This window comes from Asterias rubens, chromosome 3, assembly GCF_902459465.1.
Source record: "Asterias rubens chromosome 3, eAstRub1.3, whole genome shotgun sequence".
NCBI lineage: Eukaryota > Metazoa > Echinodermata > Asteroidea > Forcipulatida > Asteriidae > Asterias > Asterias rubens.
The window spans coordinates 20,840,432-20,858,433 of record NC_047064.1 but is presented as its reverse complement, the minus strand read 5'-3'; the positions used below and the strand labels follow the sequence as shown (position 1 = coordinate 20,858,433).

General features: G+C 39.6%; 1 protein-coding gene across 1 annotated transcript; it reads left to right on the top strand.

Annotated features, from left to right (window-relative positions):
• Positions 1-2,950: 2,950 nt before the first annotated feature.
• Positions 2,951-17,699, top strand: LOC117288480 (NADPH oxidase 5-like). Its single transcript, XM_033769358.1, has 14 exons — positions 2,951-3,009; positions 5,188-5,308; positions 6,642-6,792; positions 8,941-9,151; positions 9,967-10,172; positions 10,889-11,089; positions 11,579-11,769; positions 12,289-12,483; positions 13,344-13,476; positions 13,957-14,384; positions 15,305-15,448; positions 15,982-16,194; positions 16,661-16,921; positions 17,542-17,699. Exons 1-14 carry the CDS (start codon positions 2,951-2,953, stop codon positions 17,671-17,673), a joined length of 2,646 nt encoding a protein of 881 aa, XP_033625249.1. The 3' UTR covers positions 17,674-17,699.
• Positions 17,700-18,002: the final 303 nt, after the last annotated feature.

The window sequence follows — 18,002 nt, the reverse complement described above, 5'->3', positions numbered from 1 at the left end:
TAAATCTTTAGTTTAATGAAACAACATTTTAATAAATATGAAGACTGTTTTTTAAAACTTATTTGATAACTTGTACATTCCAGTGGTTTAGACGGGACAGGGTTCTATCAATTGTTTGTGACGCTTGTCAAAGACGTAGTATTATACTACAAAAATTGTCAGTGACGAAAGTGAAGGTGCTAACAGCGTTATCTACCCCCCCCCCCGGTCCCAGAGGACTGACACATAAAAGTCTTGACCAGTGTGACCTGGGATCAGTGTTAAAGGCACTGAACACTAGTTACTCAAAATAATGGTTAGTATAAAAACGTACTGGGTAACAATGGAGACCTGTTAATAGTATAAAACATTGCGAGAAACGGCCTACTCTGAAGTAAAGTTTTGTACAGAAAGAGGTAGATCCTGATTCAATTCAAATATTACAAAAACTTCAAGCCCGAAGCTATTTAAGGCATAGGTGTTTTTTTCTTTCAGTATTTCTCACTCAAATAATAAAAGTATTCAGTTGAAGCCTTTTAAAAGGCATCTGAAAGCACCAATACGCATCGAAATTGCACAGTTTTCCTGTATGCCGTGAACTCACACAGCACTCCAATTTCTCACTCAAATATTGACATCCTTCAGGCCGGAAGCCCTTAAATACGCATCTCTTAGCACACACATGTGCAACAATGGTGTTTGCAACTTCGATGATCATTTAATTGAGTCAACATTTTCACAGATTTCTTATTCCACGTATGTTGGGATACACCAAGTGAGGATACTTATCTTTAACACTTACCAAAGGTTCCCAGTGCCTTTAATATCCAGTTTTGCTGATATTGGTCTTTATGTTGGTAAATATACTGAGAATAAAAAGGCTTCAGAATCTGAAGTCTTCTTGAGTGAGAAATTACCTCTTTCTAAAAAACTACGTTACTTCAGAGGGAGCCGTTTCTCACAATGTTTTATACTATCAACAGCTCCCCATTGCTCTTTACCAAGTAAATTCATATGCTAACAATTATTTTGAGCAATTACCAATAGTGCCAAGTTCCTTTAAAGCGGACATTTTAGAACTTCTGATGGTTGTTACCGGATCGATTATAATAGACGTTGATGTCAACATTGGGGACTCAGGGAGTGTTTTCCCTAATACTGTACCAAAGTAAGACACGTGTGATTTAAAACTAAGCCAAAAATAATTCCCTTATCAAAGATTAACTTGTTAAAATCCGGCAATATTACAGATTTACTGATAACAACAAGTAAATACTCTATGACGAGACCATTAAGCTCATTGTTCTGATAAACCTTAATTACTCATTGTTCTCTTATGGTGTGTCGTGGTTAAGAGGTTAATAATTAAGGAGGGTGTGGGTTCGACTCCCGGTCTTGGCACTTGTGTCTTTGAGCAATGATAATTAGTTTCTATGTCCTTCGGATGGGACATTAAGTCGTAGGTCCATTATAAGTGCACGCAAAAGAACCACTGAACCAGGGGTCTATTTCACAAAGGTAGTCCTAATTAGGACTAGTCCCATAACCCTTAAGTCCTACAAATCTGTAGGAGTTACTAAAAACTTAAAGTTAGTACTAAGTTAGAATGAGTAACTCGTCCTAACTCCAGATAAGACTAGTCTCAACTCTGTCTAAAATCCACATGGGTTCAATTTAACAGAGCGCCAAGATTCATCTTATAAGATGAGTTGTCAGTGTTACCTTGGTGATTTGTATTGTGACATCACAGTTTTACTTAGCATTTGAGACTGAATCCCAGTTAATACCAAAATGAGCTGTTTGTGACTTCGGTAGCAGCCGTCGATTTCACAAATTTCTTCCAAACTTAAGACTAATCTTAGGACTTAGGACGGGCCCTACCTCTTTGGAGGATAATCATGAAAGAGTGAAGTTAATTCCGGCGTTTATGTTTCACATTAAGCACCTTTACTTACTTTAATTACCAGAGTATATATACCATTTTTAATAATAACGAAGACAATGTGGAAAACTGCCAATATTGACCCTGATTAGTAATCGGAATCTCATAAACTATTTGGTATATTATATTTAAGGGGGGGGGGGGGTGACGGTAGCCAGAAAATGTAACAATTATTGTCTAATAAAAGTAAGGTGGTTGACGTTCAATGCAAACTTGGTTTCATTTAGGTTCCGTAAATTGGTAAGGTAAATTTATTTGCACAAACTTTGTATTACCATTGACTTTGTCACCATTTTAATTTCCATTCTGTACTTTTCGTGTTCCCATTCAATGTTTTATTTTCTGGTTTAGGCCTATCTGTGAATGTTTTTAATGCAAAGGATGGAGACATATTTGTCCAGTATATATGGGGGGTGGCTTAAATTCATACAAATGTGGCAGTCTGATGTGCCCTCCAACGTTTGTAAAATTTCTTTACTATACATGGCAGTCAACACGTACAAAATACTGTTGTCATTATCCAAAGAAGTCAAACGCGTGGTGCAAAACTTGATGCTTTAAAATGCACAATACATCACTTAACAAGGTTACACACCTATAATAGCCTCACAAATCTATGACAATTGAAACAAAAATATGATTCAGTGCATATAAATGATAGACTTCGAGAGGTTTGCATTGCATAAACGTTGGTATTAGGGATTAACGTCACGTGTACAGTTCCCCCAATCAACGACTGCCCTTGTCACTGCAACCTTGCACAGAATCACACCGAACAATAAGTTGTCCTCCCCACTGGTATGTGTTACGTAAAGCAATACAGTGGTATACACACCTCCATCATGCAATACTATGACATCAACAAATCTACACTAGAAACAGTTTTTGAGTATTCTTTGGATAACTAACAGCTTCTGAGTGGATAAACTTTCGCCAGAGCATTTTCTAGAATTTGTGTCTTATATTCTTCGATCGAAAAGCAATCTTGGCGTGTTTTCTGTACTATAACTCCACAAAGTATTTCAAACGATGTCCACGTCTTTCAGAAAGAAATCGAGAAGAAGTCGGCAACTGCACCGACGTAAGAGGTAAGCAGAGGTGATCAATGCTGGGGCTAATTTCATAAAGCTGGTTTAAGCAGAAAAAACTGCTTATAGCAGATTGCTAAGCAAACATTGCGTAGAGCACTGGTCGGAACTATGTAAACTTTATGGAATTTTGGCATGTACCTACTTTCTGCTATTCGCACAATTTTTCTGAGCTTAGCACATTTTTGTGCTTACAGGTCTGATGAAATTTAACCTTGATCATCTAGAAAGTTTAAAACAGAAAATATCTTGGTAATTTTTAACTGAATGCAGAGAGTACATGGCATGAGTTTTATGGTGACGAAGCTGTTTTAATTTAGCTGATACAACCTGCCTCATGGTGTTTACATGAATAACTGGAATCCATCTTCACGCTTAGCAAACTGTATGAGCTGTGGAATAGAGTTTACTGCACAATAGCTGATTAACGAGCTACATCGATCAGCCAAAGTATAGCGCAGCAGGAACAATACTTGCATTCGAGCTGTCACCTTTCAGAGAATCATAAAACCTTGAACATTCAATGATAAAACAAACCCTTTCCACACAGTTTGAACAGTGTTAGTGTCCGCATGGTGTCCGTATAACTGTAACAACGTTATCAGTTAATGTGTGTTTGTCTAATTAAAGGCACTGATGGACATTATTGGTTACTACTCAGAATAATTGTTAGCCTAACAACTTAATTTGTACTGGGAGCTGTTGATAGTATGAAACATTGTGATAAACGGCTCCCTGGATAGCTTACAACTTTGGAGAAAGAGGTATAGGCCTTCTCCTTACTCAATTCGAATCTAGTTTAAAAGACTTCAGGCCTGAAACATTGTCTGAGCATCTGCATGAAAGCTTACTATTGTGCAACATTGGTGGTTTTCTTTCATGATTCTCTTGCGACTTCGGCTTCGACGACCAATTGAGTTCAAATGATAGTTGTTATTTTATGCACATCTTGGGATACACCAAGTGAGAATACTGGTCTTTGACATTTACCAAAGGTGTCCATTGCCTTTAACGTAAGCTGATTTCGTTTGTTTAAACCATGGGGTATGTTCCTACCTCCATGTACCATACACCCATTTTGAACCGCGTCATGGTGGATATCGGATAAGCATACACAGAGTTGTGTTGGTTTGTTGGATTAAAGTTCCAAGGTTTGAGCCATGCATCATTGGTAAAAAGACAACACCACAGACCTGTCATGTCACGGTGGTCAAACTAAGGGGGTGAACAGAAAACGAGTTTGTTTAGTTTCGTTATGCCAGGTTCCCGCCCTCGAATAGCTCATTAGGCCAAGTAAAGTATAAAACAAAACAGTTGATCAACCAGGTTTTTCTTAATTGGGAGTAATACGTTGTGGTAATCGCTTTTAAATATTAATGACAATACAAATTATTCGGTTAAAAGTACAAGAACTTTCGAAAGCATTTTGAGAATCATGTCACTTCGGAGCCTTTTTCTACACTGCTGCCTCCCGCCTCAGGAAAGGTCTGCCTGTCCCCATCAAAAAACACTCAGACTGTTCTGTCCTTCAAAAAGGGTTTACAAGACACACCTTTTCTCCAATCTGTAGCTTGTTACCACCATTTTTTTAATTATTATTTTTCATTTTTATGATATTTATAGATTAGAAGCTCCAGTCTCAGACTATTGATTCGAGTGTTTAGAAAGACATGGGATTAAACTCAGCCTCTTAGCATATCGATTCGTTCTATAGTTGGGGACCATTATATTTAGGTACATGTGGGAGTTCCATCTGTGAACTTTGTTGTTAAAATGAAACCAACCAGCAACACACAGGCACGTTATTTTTTAAAGGGCAAGGGCACCAAGGCATTGTTTTCTTGGTAAAAGGGCACCCTACGAGGAAATTGTACATTTCTACTGCGCTTTATAAGAACTTTGCATTATTAATATTTACATGCTGTTCATTTGGTGTCTTTGTTTTTTAAAACCTTAGTTGACTGTTTATTCACATTCCACTAATCAAAACACGTATATTAGTGACAAAAGCTTTATTTTGAAAAAGACCACTTCCAGGTGACTTTAAATACAAGATCTATAAACAGTCACCCAGTAATTATTTATTGTTCAGTTGGTGTTTGTAACAATAAGTGTACATTATGATTGCGGCTGTGCACATTTTGCGAATGCTTCAGTTTTTCTTCTACTCCTTGTCAGAAATTACGAGGACGCGGACTCCGAGTGGCTGCAGTGGGCAGAAGCCCGATTCCAAGAAATTGCCGGTCAAGATTTGGACATAGACAGAAAGAGCTTTAAGAAGGCTCTACAAGTACGAAATGTAAGGATAATAATCATATTACCAAATCAAAATGTTGTGTTTGTTAATTTGCCCAGTTGCGCATCCATGTATCCCGAGAGAGAAAACTACTGTTTTTAGGGAAAACCTGAGAGCGTACACCGCTGTGTCTCGTAGCTCAGTTGGTAGAGCATCTCGCCTGGAGTGACAGGGGTCTTGGGCTCAAATCCCAATGAGGACCATTTGATTTTTCTCTCATCCCATGTTAGGTTATTATTATTTCTTGTCATGAAATCAAGGATGCTTTATAAGTGGACTTTATCACTTGAGCACTAAATTCTGAGGAAACATGGTGAAACATACTCGGTGTGACCAGAAAAGCTGGGGTTAACCCCTGTAGACCTTTTTCACGCTGTCACCATCTTGGTCTTATTCCCTGTTTCCAGTAACAGCAATGAATGCAAACATTCATTTCGCATGGCACCAGACTATTATTTCATCTAGCCTCAGTTTGGTTACAGTGAGATTGAATGCTGGAGTAAAATCAAGATGGCCACACCGTGATGAAGGTCTGTACTCTTTCACGACAACTGTTCTGTGTTCTTTTGCGTCTTTGGTTTTAAACAGCTTACATCAGTTTCCCATAGTGAAAGGCATTTTGAGAAACATTTCACTTTGAAGTAATGCGGATATATGTTTAAAAAAAAACATATAAAAAAAAATCAGCTGTTCTACTGGTTCAAAAAACCAAAGGTATACTTTCCCTTTATATTCCTTAACCCAGGCACTTCAAGTGTACTTTGATGTTGTACCAACATAACATCGAGTGCACTTTCCATCAAACAAAAATTTATCATTACAAACTACGACGTTATGTTGTTAAAGGGACGGTACACCTTTGGTAATTACTCCAAACAAGTATAAACTTGAAAACTGACTTGGTAACGAGCATTGGAGAGTTGTTGATAGTATAAAACGTATATAGTGGGAAACGAATCCCTCTGAAATAGCGTAATTTTTGAGAAAGAGGTAATTTCTCCCTTAAATGTTCAATTCTAGAAGGATTTTATTCATATCTGAAAGCACACAAGTTCGTCCAAAAAGGGTGTTTTTTTCTTTCATTATTTTCTTGCAACTTCGATGACCGATTGAGCTTAAATATTCACAGGTTTATTATTTCATACATATTGATACACAAAGTGAGAAGACTGGTCTTTGACAATTACCAAACGTGTTCAGTGCCTTTAAGAGAAACCTGTTAATTAATATGAGTTTGTTTAAACAGTTTTGTTTAGTCAGATTGTCCAAATTTCAAAAGGGATTTTTAACGAATTAATGTCAGATGTTAATATTTAACCCCCTTTTTGTTCTGTAGGAGTTCTATGCAGATCGTTTCTTCGATATGTTTGATGACGATAAAAGCGGCACGATATCCAAAAGTGAAATGCTGGATGGTTTATTCCTTCTAAACGAAGGAACAAAAGAAGACAAAATTAGATTCTTCTTCGACGTGTACGACTTGAACAGTAAGTTGTTTACATTTCTAAAGGTGGTGTATTTGGGAGTGGTGGGGAAGGGAGGGGGGGGGGGGCAGGGAGCCGGAAAAAAACCCCATTATAACCCATACACTCTCTGCTTGGATAGTTATACTTTGTTATAATTATAACATGCTGGTCTAGCACAGGAGGATACAGTACATGTAGTCGATGTAACTTCAAACGCACATAGAAAACGATAAGTGAAAGCAACAATCATCGACGCAGAAGTGGATCATGTCTAGGCCTCCGTACAATTAGGGAGATACAAACAAATTCCAGAATAATTGATGTTTTGGCTACAGCTACACTACTACTTCTGCAGAAAAACGTTTCATTTCGATCTATCTTTTTTAAAACCAGCTGGATATGAGAGCGCGGTCTAGACAGTTCTTATAAAACATGTCACAGCTACGAGTGGTATAAAAGCCCTCTTGAACCAGCGAATCTCAACATAGACCTTATCGCAAATACCAATGCGCAAGCGCAGACTGTTGAATGAGGTGCATTGTGGGATATATATATGGATCAAATTTGGATACCAGCTAGACCACAATGCACCTAATTCCAAGCTTTACGCACGCGCCCCGGTATTTGCGAAAAGGTCTATTGCAATATGGTGAGATTGTAGTGCACACTTCTCATTGCATAAACAAGCCGCCACATTGTGTAGTTCTGCTCTTGTCATTATTCCCAGTGCTACCAGACTTCCTAAGAGCAACTCTAATCCCATTTAGATTGTGTAAACCCAGCCACCAGTTTGTTTCCTACGCCCTTCCCTGGATAAACATCTATTGTCTCGAAAACACCTTTTTTTTTGTTTTTCCTTGGGGCAACCATCTTTAACCAAGGACAAACAGATTTACCATTATGTTGCCTATTCATGTGTTAAAGACACTGGACACTATTGGTTATTATCAAAGACCAGTCTTCTCACTTGGTGTATCTCAACGTATGCGTAAAATAACAAACCTGTGAAAGTTTGAGCTCAATTGGTCGTCGAAGTTGCGAGATAATAATGAAAGAAAACACCCTTGTCACACGAAGTTGTGTGCTTCTAGATGCTTGATTTCGAGACCTCAAATTCTAATTCTGAGGTCTCGAAATCAAATTCGTGGAATATTACTTCTTCGAAAATTACGTTACTAGAGAGCCGTTTCGCACAATGTTTTACACTATCAACCTCTTCCCATTACTCGTTATACAGAGTAAGGTTGTATGCTAATAATTATTTTGAGTAATTACCAATAGTGTCAACTGCCTTTTAGTTCGGTTTATAATGCTCAGAGGTGAACAAACCTTGGATGTATTCATGGAAATGAATGACCACTGTACCTTTGGTGGAGGTTCCTGAGTGTAGGCCTTTACACTAAGATTTTCCATTTTTGTTCGAGCCGAATTTAGGCATGACAGAAAATAGTAGCTGGGTACCCTTTTTTGTAACTTAGAGTCAAATGGTCATTATGGTTGTGTACCAGAGAACCTGGCAAACACGCCAACGGACTGATATAGTCCAGCTACTATAACTAAGGCCCATATGTGGAAAATGCACTGTTTGGTAAAAGCATGAAACTTTCCACAGTTGTTATGTATACCCTAAAGATCCATTTAGGATCTTGCCAATTTTAGGGACGGGGCTACGTTTTAACAACACACGATACTGGCGAGTATCGTGTGAGTACTTCAGTGCTACGTTGACCCATATCTGTTTGAGGGTTGGCTCATTTACATTTTGCACATTGGCCCAATGCAGTTTCCATAACTCACACAGTAGTACAGGCCCGATAACGTTTATGGTCAATCTGGCACTTCTGTATTGGGCCATTACAGTGTCACTATTGGCCCAGAGTCGGCCCGTTATCTGGCAGAGGGTTGGCCCAATACTCGTTGCACATTTGCATTTAATTGGCCCAGTACTGTTGACATTAAGCACCTCGTATAGGCCTATACATTGGCCCATAATTTAATGATTTCACGTTTTTAAATTAGAACTTTGCAGCGGTAGCTTTTTCCAAAGAGACATCTTTCATTTTCAAAAGAAAAAAACACAACAATTATGCAGCACCTCAACAATTTCCAACTATATATGACTGTTTTTACTAGCAATATCTTTGCCACGTTGTACTTTCCTTCTTGAAGACAATGGTGAGATCGACAAAGATGAACTGAGGAGTCTCGTGAAGACAGGAATGGATGAAAGTTCGGTACAGCTAAGTCAGAACAAGCTAGATCATCTGACAGATACACTGTTCACGAGTGCAGACCAAGACAGCAACGACAGCATCTCATTTGATGAGTTCTTGACTGCTTTGGGGCGTTACCCGGACCTCATAGAAAACTTCTCACTGGGGTAAGTGTCGAACAATTAAGGTGAAAGAGAGTTGTAATCCAAACAGTGACCACTCCTTGTTCCAAAACTCCTGTTCCGACACCCCCTTGTGATCCACGTAAGAGTAATTGGGTTTAATAGACCAGCTAAACTTGAAAAAGTCCTCGAGAAAAAAAATTCCATGGCATAGTTTGTTTATGGTTGGCATGCATGCTAGCTATAATGATCAGGAAGACGATTATGAACATACATTGTAGGGGGGTGTCGGAACCCAGAGGTGTCGGAACATGTGCCATACAAATAATACAATATCATGTTATTTCAGAGAAGTTTCGACTCCAGCAGAATCTTTCTCAGAGCTTACATTTGTAAATAAGAGACAGACAAGAAGACCTAGATGTTACATTATTATATTATATGCTTAGGGACCTTTATTGGCTACCAATTATTAGAGAACGAATCCATTTTAAAATTGTTCTTCTTGTTTTTAAATGCTTGAACAAAACTACACCTCGTTTATATGTCCACTTTACTGTCATTACACTAGTGTAATTTACACTCCTCCGCAATTTCTTCGGTCCACACTTGACATTGCTCGCTTGAATGTTCCCCGAGCAAACAAAGTTCTAGGTCAAAAAGCTTTCAGTGTAGCTGGGCCAATAATTTGGAACAATCTTCCTGCTGTCATGAGGGAATCTGTTACTCTATCTGCAATCCGCTATTTCCAAAAGACTTTTTCCATGTTAATTTCTTTCTAGTGCGCTATGATTTTGACGGAATAGCGCCATATAAGTTTTAATTGTTATGTCATTGTTATGTTCAATATTCTTTCACAGTGCATCCGCTTGGTTTAAATCCAAACACACTGACAAAATTCAGGAAGGTCGAGTTGGTATCAGGACCAAATTAGCTTCCGACATAAGAAATAACGCTAAGCGGATTGCAATTATACACGTAATAGCCATCGTCAATATCGGCCTCTTCGTGGCGTCAGCGTATGTATATTCACTCACTCCGGATTCTAACTGGAGTTTTCTCATTGGTGAGTTTACCTTTTAGAAAATTTCAAAACTTGTTCATGTTCCCCGAGCCATCCACAGTTAATAATAAGAAGTAACTATACATGCTGAATAGTAAACTTGCGGGTCCAACCATATACACAATATCACTTTTGATGGAATGTTGGCTCTGAAAAGAGCCGAAGTTATTTTTGCGTTTCGAACGGTATACTCTGCTCGCCTTCATGAGAACGAGCAAAGCATAATATTCGAAACGTTAATTCACATCGGCTCTTTTCAGAGCCAACATTCCATTAAAACAGATATTATACATGGTTGTACCCGCAAGTTTATTTTCTAGTATTGTAGTTAGGCCCTATGCAAAGCTTCAAACACCATTTAAAGTTAATGAACGTGTACATACAGTCTTACTTTGAGCAATGAGTCTAAGACTGAGTGATACAGGAAGCTTCGAATTGGGTTGCTGCTTTATATTTTTAAATCGACTGTTTGAAAGGATGAAAAGAAAGGAAAAAAAACACCCCGTCAAAAAATACAGCCCCCCCCCCCTAAAAGAAGAAAAAAAGAAAAAAATGAGGGAAGGGATACAACCCAGAATAAAGACAAAAAAAGAAAAACAAACCTCAAGTGCAAACTCTTGGTGGCTTACTTTTCTTATTCAACCCCTCGTGTGTCTTTTTCAAGCTCAATGAGTGATAGTTTTTCTCGTAATCTTACGTTCACTCTTATTTCCCTGCAGCTCGTGGTTGTGGTAATGCGCTCAACTTCAACTGCTCCGTAGTTGTGGTGTTTATGCTCCGTAAGACCCTGAGTTTCTTAAGATCGACCTGGTTGTATCATTTTCTACCATTTGACGACACCATTGTTATCCATAAAATACTCGGTTACACGTGTTTTATCCTTGGAATAACGCATACGTTTGGGCACGTTGGAAACGCACGTAAGTGGTTCTTATAAAAACAATTGATTAAACGAGACAAAGTTAACTCCAGTACTCCAATACGCGAAACAATTTTTGTTTACCTCTGTGGTTACTGAAAAACGTACACACATGCAGTGATTACAGCAAATCCACAGTTTATTGTCACAATTAGATAAGCGTATTGCCTCCACACGAATATCACTCTCTTATTGTGTACGTACACAGAATTCCGGATCCAGCTCGGGGTCTGACCAATCAGGATGTGGATTTGAATCTTTTAAAAAGAAATCCAGAAATGACAAATTCCGAATTTAAACCCAATTTCTGTAACAGTTTGTGGGTCTGCCTTACTCCAATTATGGGTGAGGTTGGGACCGGATTCCGGGTCAATTATGACCCGGGAATTATATAGAGTCAAGGTACGATGATTTATAACAACATTTCATAAAACAACCAATTCCTATATTCCAGGCATTCATATGAATTTTGTTGTTTGGCTGTGTTTAGTGATTTTAGAAACGTATAAAAACTTCACGGCGGTAGAACTGCTATTCACCAATCCATCCCTCATGCCAGTTGGTCTGCGAGTCGGTAGGTTAGAGGGAAGTGCCTTCATCACGGGCTGGATCCTCGTTGCGGTCTTGCTTATCCTCATTGTCGGTTCGCTCTCGTGCGTCAGACGGTCTGGACACTTCGAGGTAAGTGAGAAGCTGACTTAAAATGAATTTGCCTACAATGACGGGACCTGAGCTCTATTTATAAGAAGCCAGTATTAACCCCCTTCTCTCCTTCACGGTGTTCCGAATGCAGTTTCTCCCCCACTCTGCGAGTTGGGCTTATAATGTGACGATGCCTGACGTCAGGCTCTAACATCATCATCATCATCACAACCATAGCCGTCTTCCCGAGGTAGATCCCGGAGATGGCTTCCCAACTAAGAGTCTCCATAGGTCTCTGTTCCTTGCTAGGTGTCCTGCTGCTGCCACAGATGGTATGTCAACCTCTTCGCAGAAGTGCTTGATATCTTCCAGCCATTGTTTTCCCGGTCTACCTCTGGGTCTGCTAACTGCTTGTGACCTTCTAAGAGAGTTTTGGGGTATCGGCCGCTGCCCATTTTGTTAACAAGCCCAAAATATTTGAAATTTGCTTTCCTAATAATGCTCTAACATGTCTGCTTTATTTATGAATCAGTTAGATTGATATTTATATTTCCACAGATATTTTTCTGGACTCACAAGTTCTGTTACATGGCCTTCTTATTTCTGCTCATCCTACACGCTCCGAGATTTTGGTATTGGTTCTTGGGTCCGGCCCTTTTTTTAACTCTGGAAAAATTCAGTGAGATGAAAATCGTCAAGCGCTTTCGGTATGGCAAGACGTACGTCAGGGAAGTTAACCTGCTCCCATCTGGTGTGAGTATCAATTTATATTTATGAGTTGAGAATGATGTTGCTAAAGCATCTTAAAGGGTCTGGGTATACTTTTTGTAGACAACAAACACAATGTCCACAGATTCACCAAAGTCCAGCCTTCACAGTTGGTGTATCTCAACATATGCATAAAATAACAAACCTGTGAAAATTTGAGCTCAATCGGTCGAGTTGCGAGAAAAATAATGAAAGAAAAAACACCCTTGTCACACGAAATCGTGTGCTTCCAGATGCTTGATTTCGATACCTCGAATTCTAAACCTGAGGTCTCGAAATCAAATTCGTGGAAAAATACTTCTTTCTCGAAAACTTTATACGTTTCAGAGGGAGCCGTTTCTCACAACGTGTTATTCTATCAACCTCTCCCAATTATTCGTTACCACAAGTCCAAGAAGGATTTTATGCTTATAATTATTTTGAGTAATTACCAAGAGTGTCCACTGCCTTTAAACTCACATTTTGAAGATAGTGATGGCAGAAGGCGTCCCTGAAAACGTTTGAGAAATGAGTAAAACAATGTCAGGAAAATAGTTTTCATCTCAATGATCATGAGACGAAATTTTTTTTAGCTTGAAAAACGTATTTCTGAAAAGAACTGTCCTGCTTTTTAACTATTACCCGGTCGGATGGTATAGAAAATATGCTGTGACTACTACTTTAGCTTATAGGATCGTGATTAACTGTACTACCGCGGAGCCAGTTTCTTAAATCGGTCTCAACGTTTCGACTACTTTGCTCTAGTCATCGTCAGCCTGACGACACGCATGGTGTTACCGCAAACCAAATTTATACACTCCTTTATTTTCTCAACAAACTGACGTAAGTTTATGTTGAAATAACAGGTGACCCACTTAGTCTTGACGAGACCACGGCAGTTCAAGTTCAAGGCAGGCGACTACCTTTTCATCCAACTTCCCAAAATGGCGGCACACGAGTGGCATCCGTTTACAATAAGCAGCGCTCCGGAAGACATAGGTGCGTTTACCGTCAACATGTTCCAGACCAATATGGAACTGTACACGTTTATTTCAAACATCATGGTATAATGTAATTAAACAAACAAACCAGTAAGCATGTCTATGATCTGACTCATGTCACATGAGAAAACTTAAAGGCCACCAGTTCTAGGCGATCTCCAAGAAGAATATCCAGTAACGTTTGAATATTCCAATTTTTTCGTTTGGGATCCTAAGACATTGTTTGAAGAATGACTCATGTGCTTACAAAATGGTCATAACAAAATAGCATGCACTGCAGTTCGTTGCCTCCAAGTTGCCTGTAAAATTTGCTTCGTTGAGATGGCCCTTACAATTTACATGAGTCACGTTAATAATTTCAGAATGGATTGTTATTGCAGCTAAGATTTTGTTTTTTATTTACTCAGGCTTCAAATTAATAAATGTGAACAATAAAAAATACAAGTAAATTATCGTTTTGGTGTTTTTTTTCTGGCAGATTCTGTATCATTGCACATTAGGTCCGCTGGTAACTGGACTAAGTTACTATATCAATCATTTGACGCCATATTGACGTCTGAATCTAATAAATCCACCGTGGAAGGAGGAAACACAAATGGCGGCTTTGAATTACAATCGATGGATGATGGAGACGAAAATGAAAACACCTTCACGGTTGAAGAGGTTGCCATTGACATGTCTTCGAGTGACTCTAAAGATGGTTCCGAAGACGAGGAGGAGGATGAAGAGAAACCACGCCCAGTTTTGAGGATCAGTCGTAAGGGTTACCGTTTCTCCAAGAAGATGCCATTGGATGCTTCGGTGAAGGTTTCTGCTGATGTTGAAGCTATTGGAGAAGAAACTAAAGGGGTGATTCTTAAAGATACAGGTGAAGACACTCACAAGGAAAAATCAGAAGAAACTCAAGTGAGTACTGAAATAGGTGATGCAAATGAGGTGGGATTGTGATGTCGGGTTCAGTTGGCGTTTTGGTGTCTTTCCACGCCTTTCACCTCTAGGACCCCGGTTTGAATCACGCCTGGGGCACTATGTAAATTGGGTCTAATTCGGTCCCGACCTGAATGTGTGGGCTTTCCATGGAATAATTCTCTGGGGTTTTCCTCACACATCTAAAACTAACATTTCCTTTCTTCCCCATTGAGTCCTTGGCTATTCGTACAGAAATTAAGTTGTTTTTTTTCTTTCTGAGAGTCCTTGTTGACGCAACAAGAACTGATAAAGGAATAAAAGGATAGCGGTTAGGGTTCTTTCACGCCCGTTTAAAACAGGCAGGGTCGAATTGCCGTATGATAAAGGCCCGAGCCGAAGGCGAGGGCCTTTATCACACAGCAATTTGACCTTTTATTCCCATTCATAAATACCTTTTTGATTAAAAGGCGTAATGAAGTAAAAGACACTCTGTAAAACTTATCCGTGCCCGACGTGCTTGAGCTCTGTGTTTGTTTAACTACCTCCATGGTATGTACATCTAACATGTACATGTACGACGTCCGTGTGCTGCATGCCTATTTACGACAGTTTCAAGTTCCGTTTGTGCGCATGCGCGTATAGTCTTGGTGCAACAAGTTCTGGTTTTCCTTTCAAACACAGCGCGGCCAACTCACCGACAGCGCCTGCATCGCCCGTAACAAGAAACGTCTTGCATCAAGACTAGCGCGGAGTATCTTCTCACAACAGGTTATAAACACTGGTCATTTATCGCAGGTTTAAACACCCCCACGTGACGCGCTCTCCACCAATAGGAATAGCGAAACTGTCTGAGGTATTTATGAATGAGAAGTTAACCACATCTTCCTGTAAGAGTTATTTTGTAATTTTCTCTGCAGGGTAACGCTATTAATGGTCACGGTACAGTTTCCCAATCCACAATGGATGATACAACTCAACAACCAGCAGCAATCTCGGTGGACGAAACTCGTCGTAAATCCAGCAATATCACATTCGATTTGAAAACCAAGGGTCGAATACGCGTAAGTATTGCATGGTTCAATAAGACATTTTTCCCTGTGCAAACATTGAGACATGAAATATTTCTTGGAATGGGGTACATTTTGAGGGAAACCAGATACAAGCCTAGCAGATATAGAACGTGCTGATTTGGGTAGAAAATAACCGTGCTTACGGTTATCCGGCGTGCCTGCCTGAAAGATTCCAAAGAGCAGCCATTTTTTTACGCCCGTTCTTGGATTTCTGACAGAACAAACAGTGGGATTGCGGGGACTTTTAGTGTGATATTCTAGGCGCATTCCTGGACCTATCAACACAAATCAGCTTGTTATGAGCTATTTCCAGGTTTTGGCCTATGACCTATTAAATGTAATACATTTTGATGTTTAATGGAGTGTGTAGTTCCATTTGCGCAGTTCTTATCTTCGACAAGTTGCGTGAATGCTGACGTCATTATGTTACAACCAAACATCTTCATCAAACAACACTATGTTACTGTTCCTTGGCACGTTGGCACTGCCGCGCCGGGGTCCTAAAAGTTGTTGTTTTACCATAGGTTCACATACAGGGACCGTACGGTACCCCAAGCACCAGCATCTTCCACTCAGAGCATGCCGTAATGATCGGAGCAGGAATTGGTGTCACTCCATACGCTTCCATTCTCCAATCCATCATGTACAGACATCGTAACATCCTCCACGAGTGCCCGAACTGCAACCACTCCTGGGTGGATCTGGAGAGCCAGAAGCGCGCCCTCAGGGTCAAAAAGGTAAGTGACGTCACAATAGGTACACGGTCCAAAGTGATGATATGGAAAGGGCTTGAGTTGAAGAGTTGTCAGAATAGATGGACTGCAAATGACGCCATTAACCACCATCTTTGACGTGAAACAATTGAAAGTGAATAATCTCAATCAGTGATACTCTTTCACGCGTGCATGTATTATCAAAGATGGCGACCAATGCAAGAGGTCTCTTTAACTCTTAGATTTATTCACTGTCTGGATCTTTGATTTAGGGTTCTGGGATGAATTCGTACACATCATGTTTCTCCTGAAAACGAGCACAGTATACTGTTCGAAACGTCGAGACCAAACCGGCTCTTCTCAGAGCCAACACTCACACTCACGAGATTTAAACATGGTACCCGCAAGTTTACTTTTATTTTTAGTTTCTTCCTACATCATGACGAGTTTTGTTTGACTGTTGGATTTCCATCCATCTCTTTCATGTCAGGTTGATTTCATATGGTTAAACCGTAACTACATGGCCTTTGAATGGTTCGTTGACCTACTCTTACATCTGGAGAATCAACAGAGTGAATACTCATTGGATCGGTTCCTAGACATCCACCTCTTCATGACCGGTATGAAGCGACTTGACCTGAAGAATATTGGCCTCCAAATGGCGCTAGACTTGGTCCATGAGAAGGAAGAACGCGACTTATTGACGGGACTTCGGACCAAACTGCAGGCGGGGAGACCTGACTGGAAAAAGGTAAAGCGCTTCTATACATTGAGTGTATTATTCGCTCTCCTGGTGAAGACTTGTCGAAACGTCGAGGAACTCGATATGTTGTAATTGAAATCACATCTGTTTTATAACCAAGAGTGAAGCATCAAGTATCCTTGTTACATTTCCATTACCATTAAATTATTATTTCATCATGCAAATGGTGTGAAAGTACACTTAAAGACGCTAGACACCAAGACCAGTCTTCTCACTTGGTGTTTCTTAACATAAAATAACAAACCTGTGAAAATTTGAGCTCAATTGGTCGTCAAAAATGCCAGATAATAATGGAAGAAAAAACACCCTTGTCACACGAAGTTGTGTGCTTTCAGATGCTTGATTTTGAGACCTCAAATCCTAAATTGGAGGTGTCGAAATCAATTCATGGAAAATTACTTCTTTCTCTAAAACTGCGTTACTTCAGAAGGAGCCGTTCCTCACATGTTTTATACCATCAACAGCTATCCAATGTTTGTTACCAAGTAAGTTTTTATGCTAACAACTATTTTGAGTAATTACCAATTGTGTCCAGTGTCTTTAAAAAGCATTAATTTGTGTCTCATTTTGTTTTCCAATGGGTGTATATTGTTTTAAATCTTCTGCAGCTATTTACAAAGATCAAGTCTGAGAAAAAAGGCAAGGTGTCGGTGTTCTTCTGCGGAGCGGCAGCTTTAGGATCGGTCATCAAACAACACTGTGATACCTTCGGCTTCAAATTCCACAAAGAGAGCTTCTAGAAAAAGCTGAGAACAGGAAATGTGCTGCCATACTTTTGCGGAGCGGCAGCTTTAGGATCGGTCATCAAACAACACTGTGATACCTTCGGCTTCAAATTCCACAAAGAGAGCTTCTAGATAAAGCTGAAAACAGGAAATGTGTTGCCACAAAGTTCTCCGTCGTTGTCGCTGTCGCTGTCGTTGTCGTTGTTGTTGTTGGGGGGGGGGGGGTGGGGGTGGGTATCAATCATGAGCCTTGGTTCAGATAATCGTGATATCTCATTCTGATTTTTTTATATTTGTTTGTTGATGTATAACACAGAAGAAACAATTACTATTTTGTGAAACCT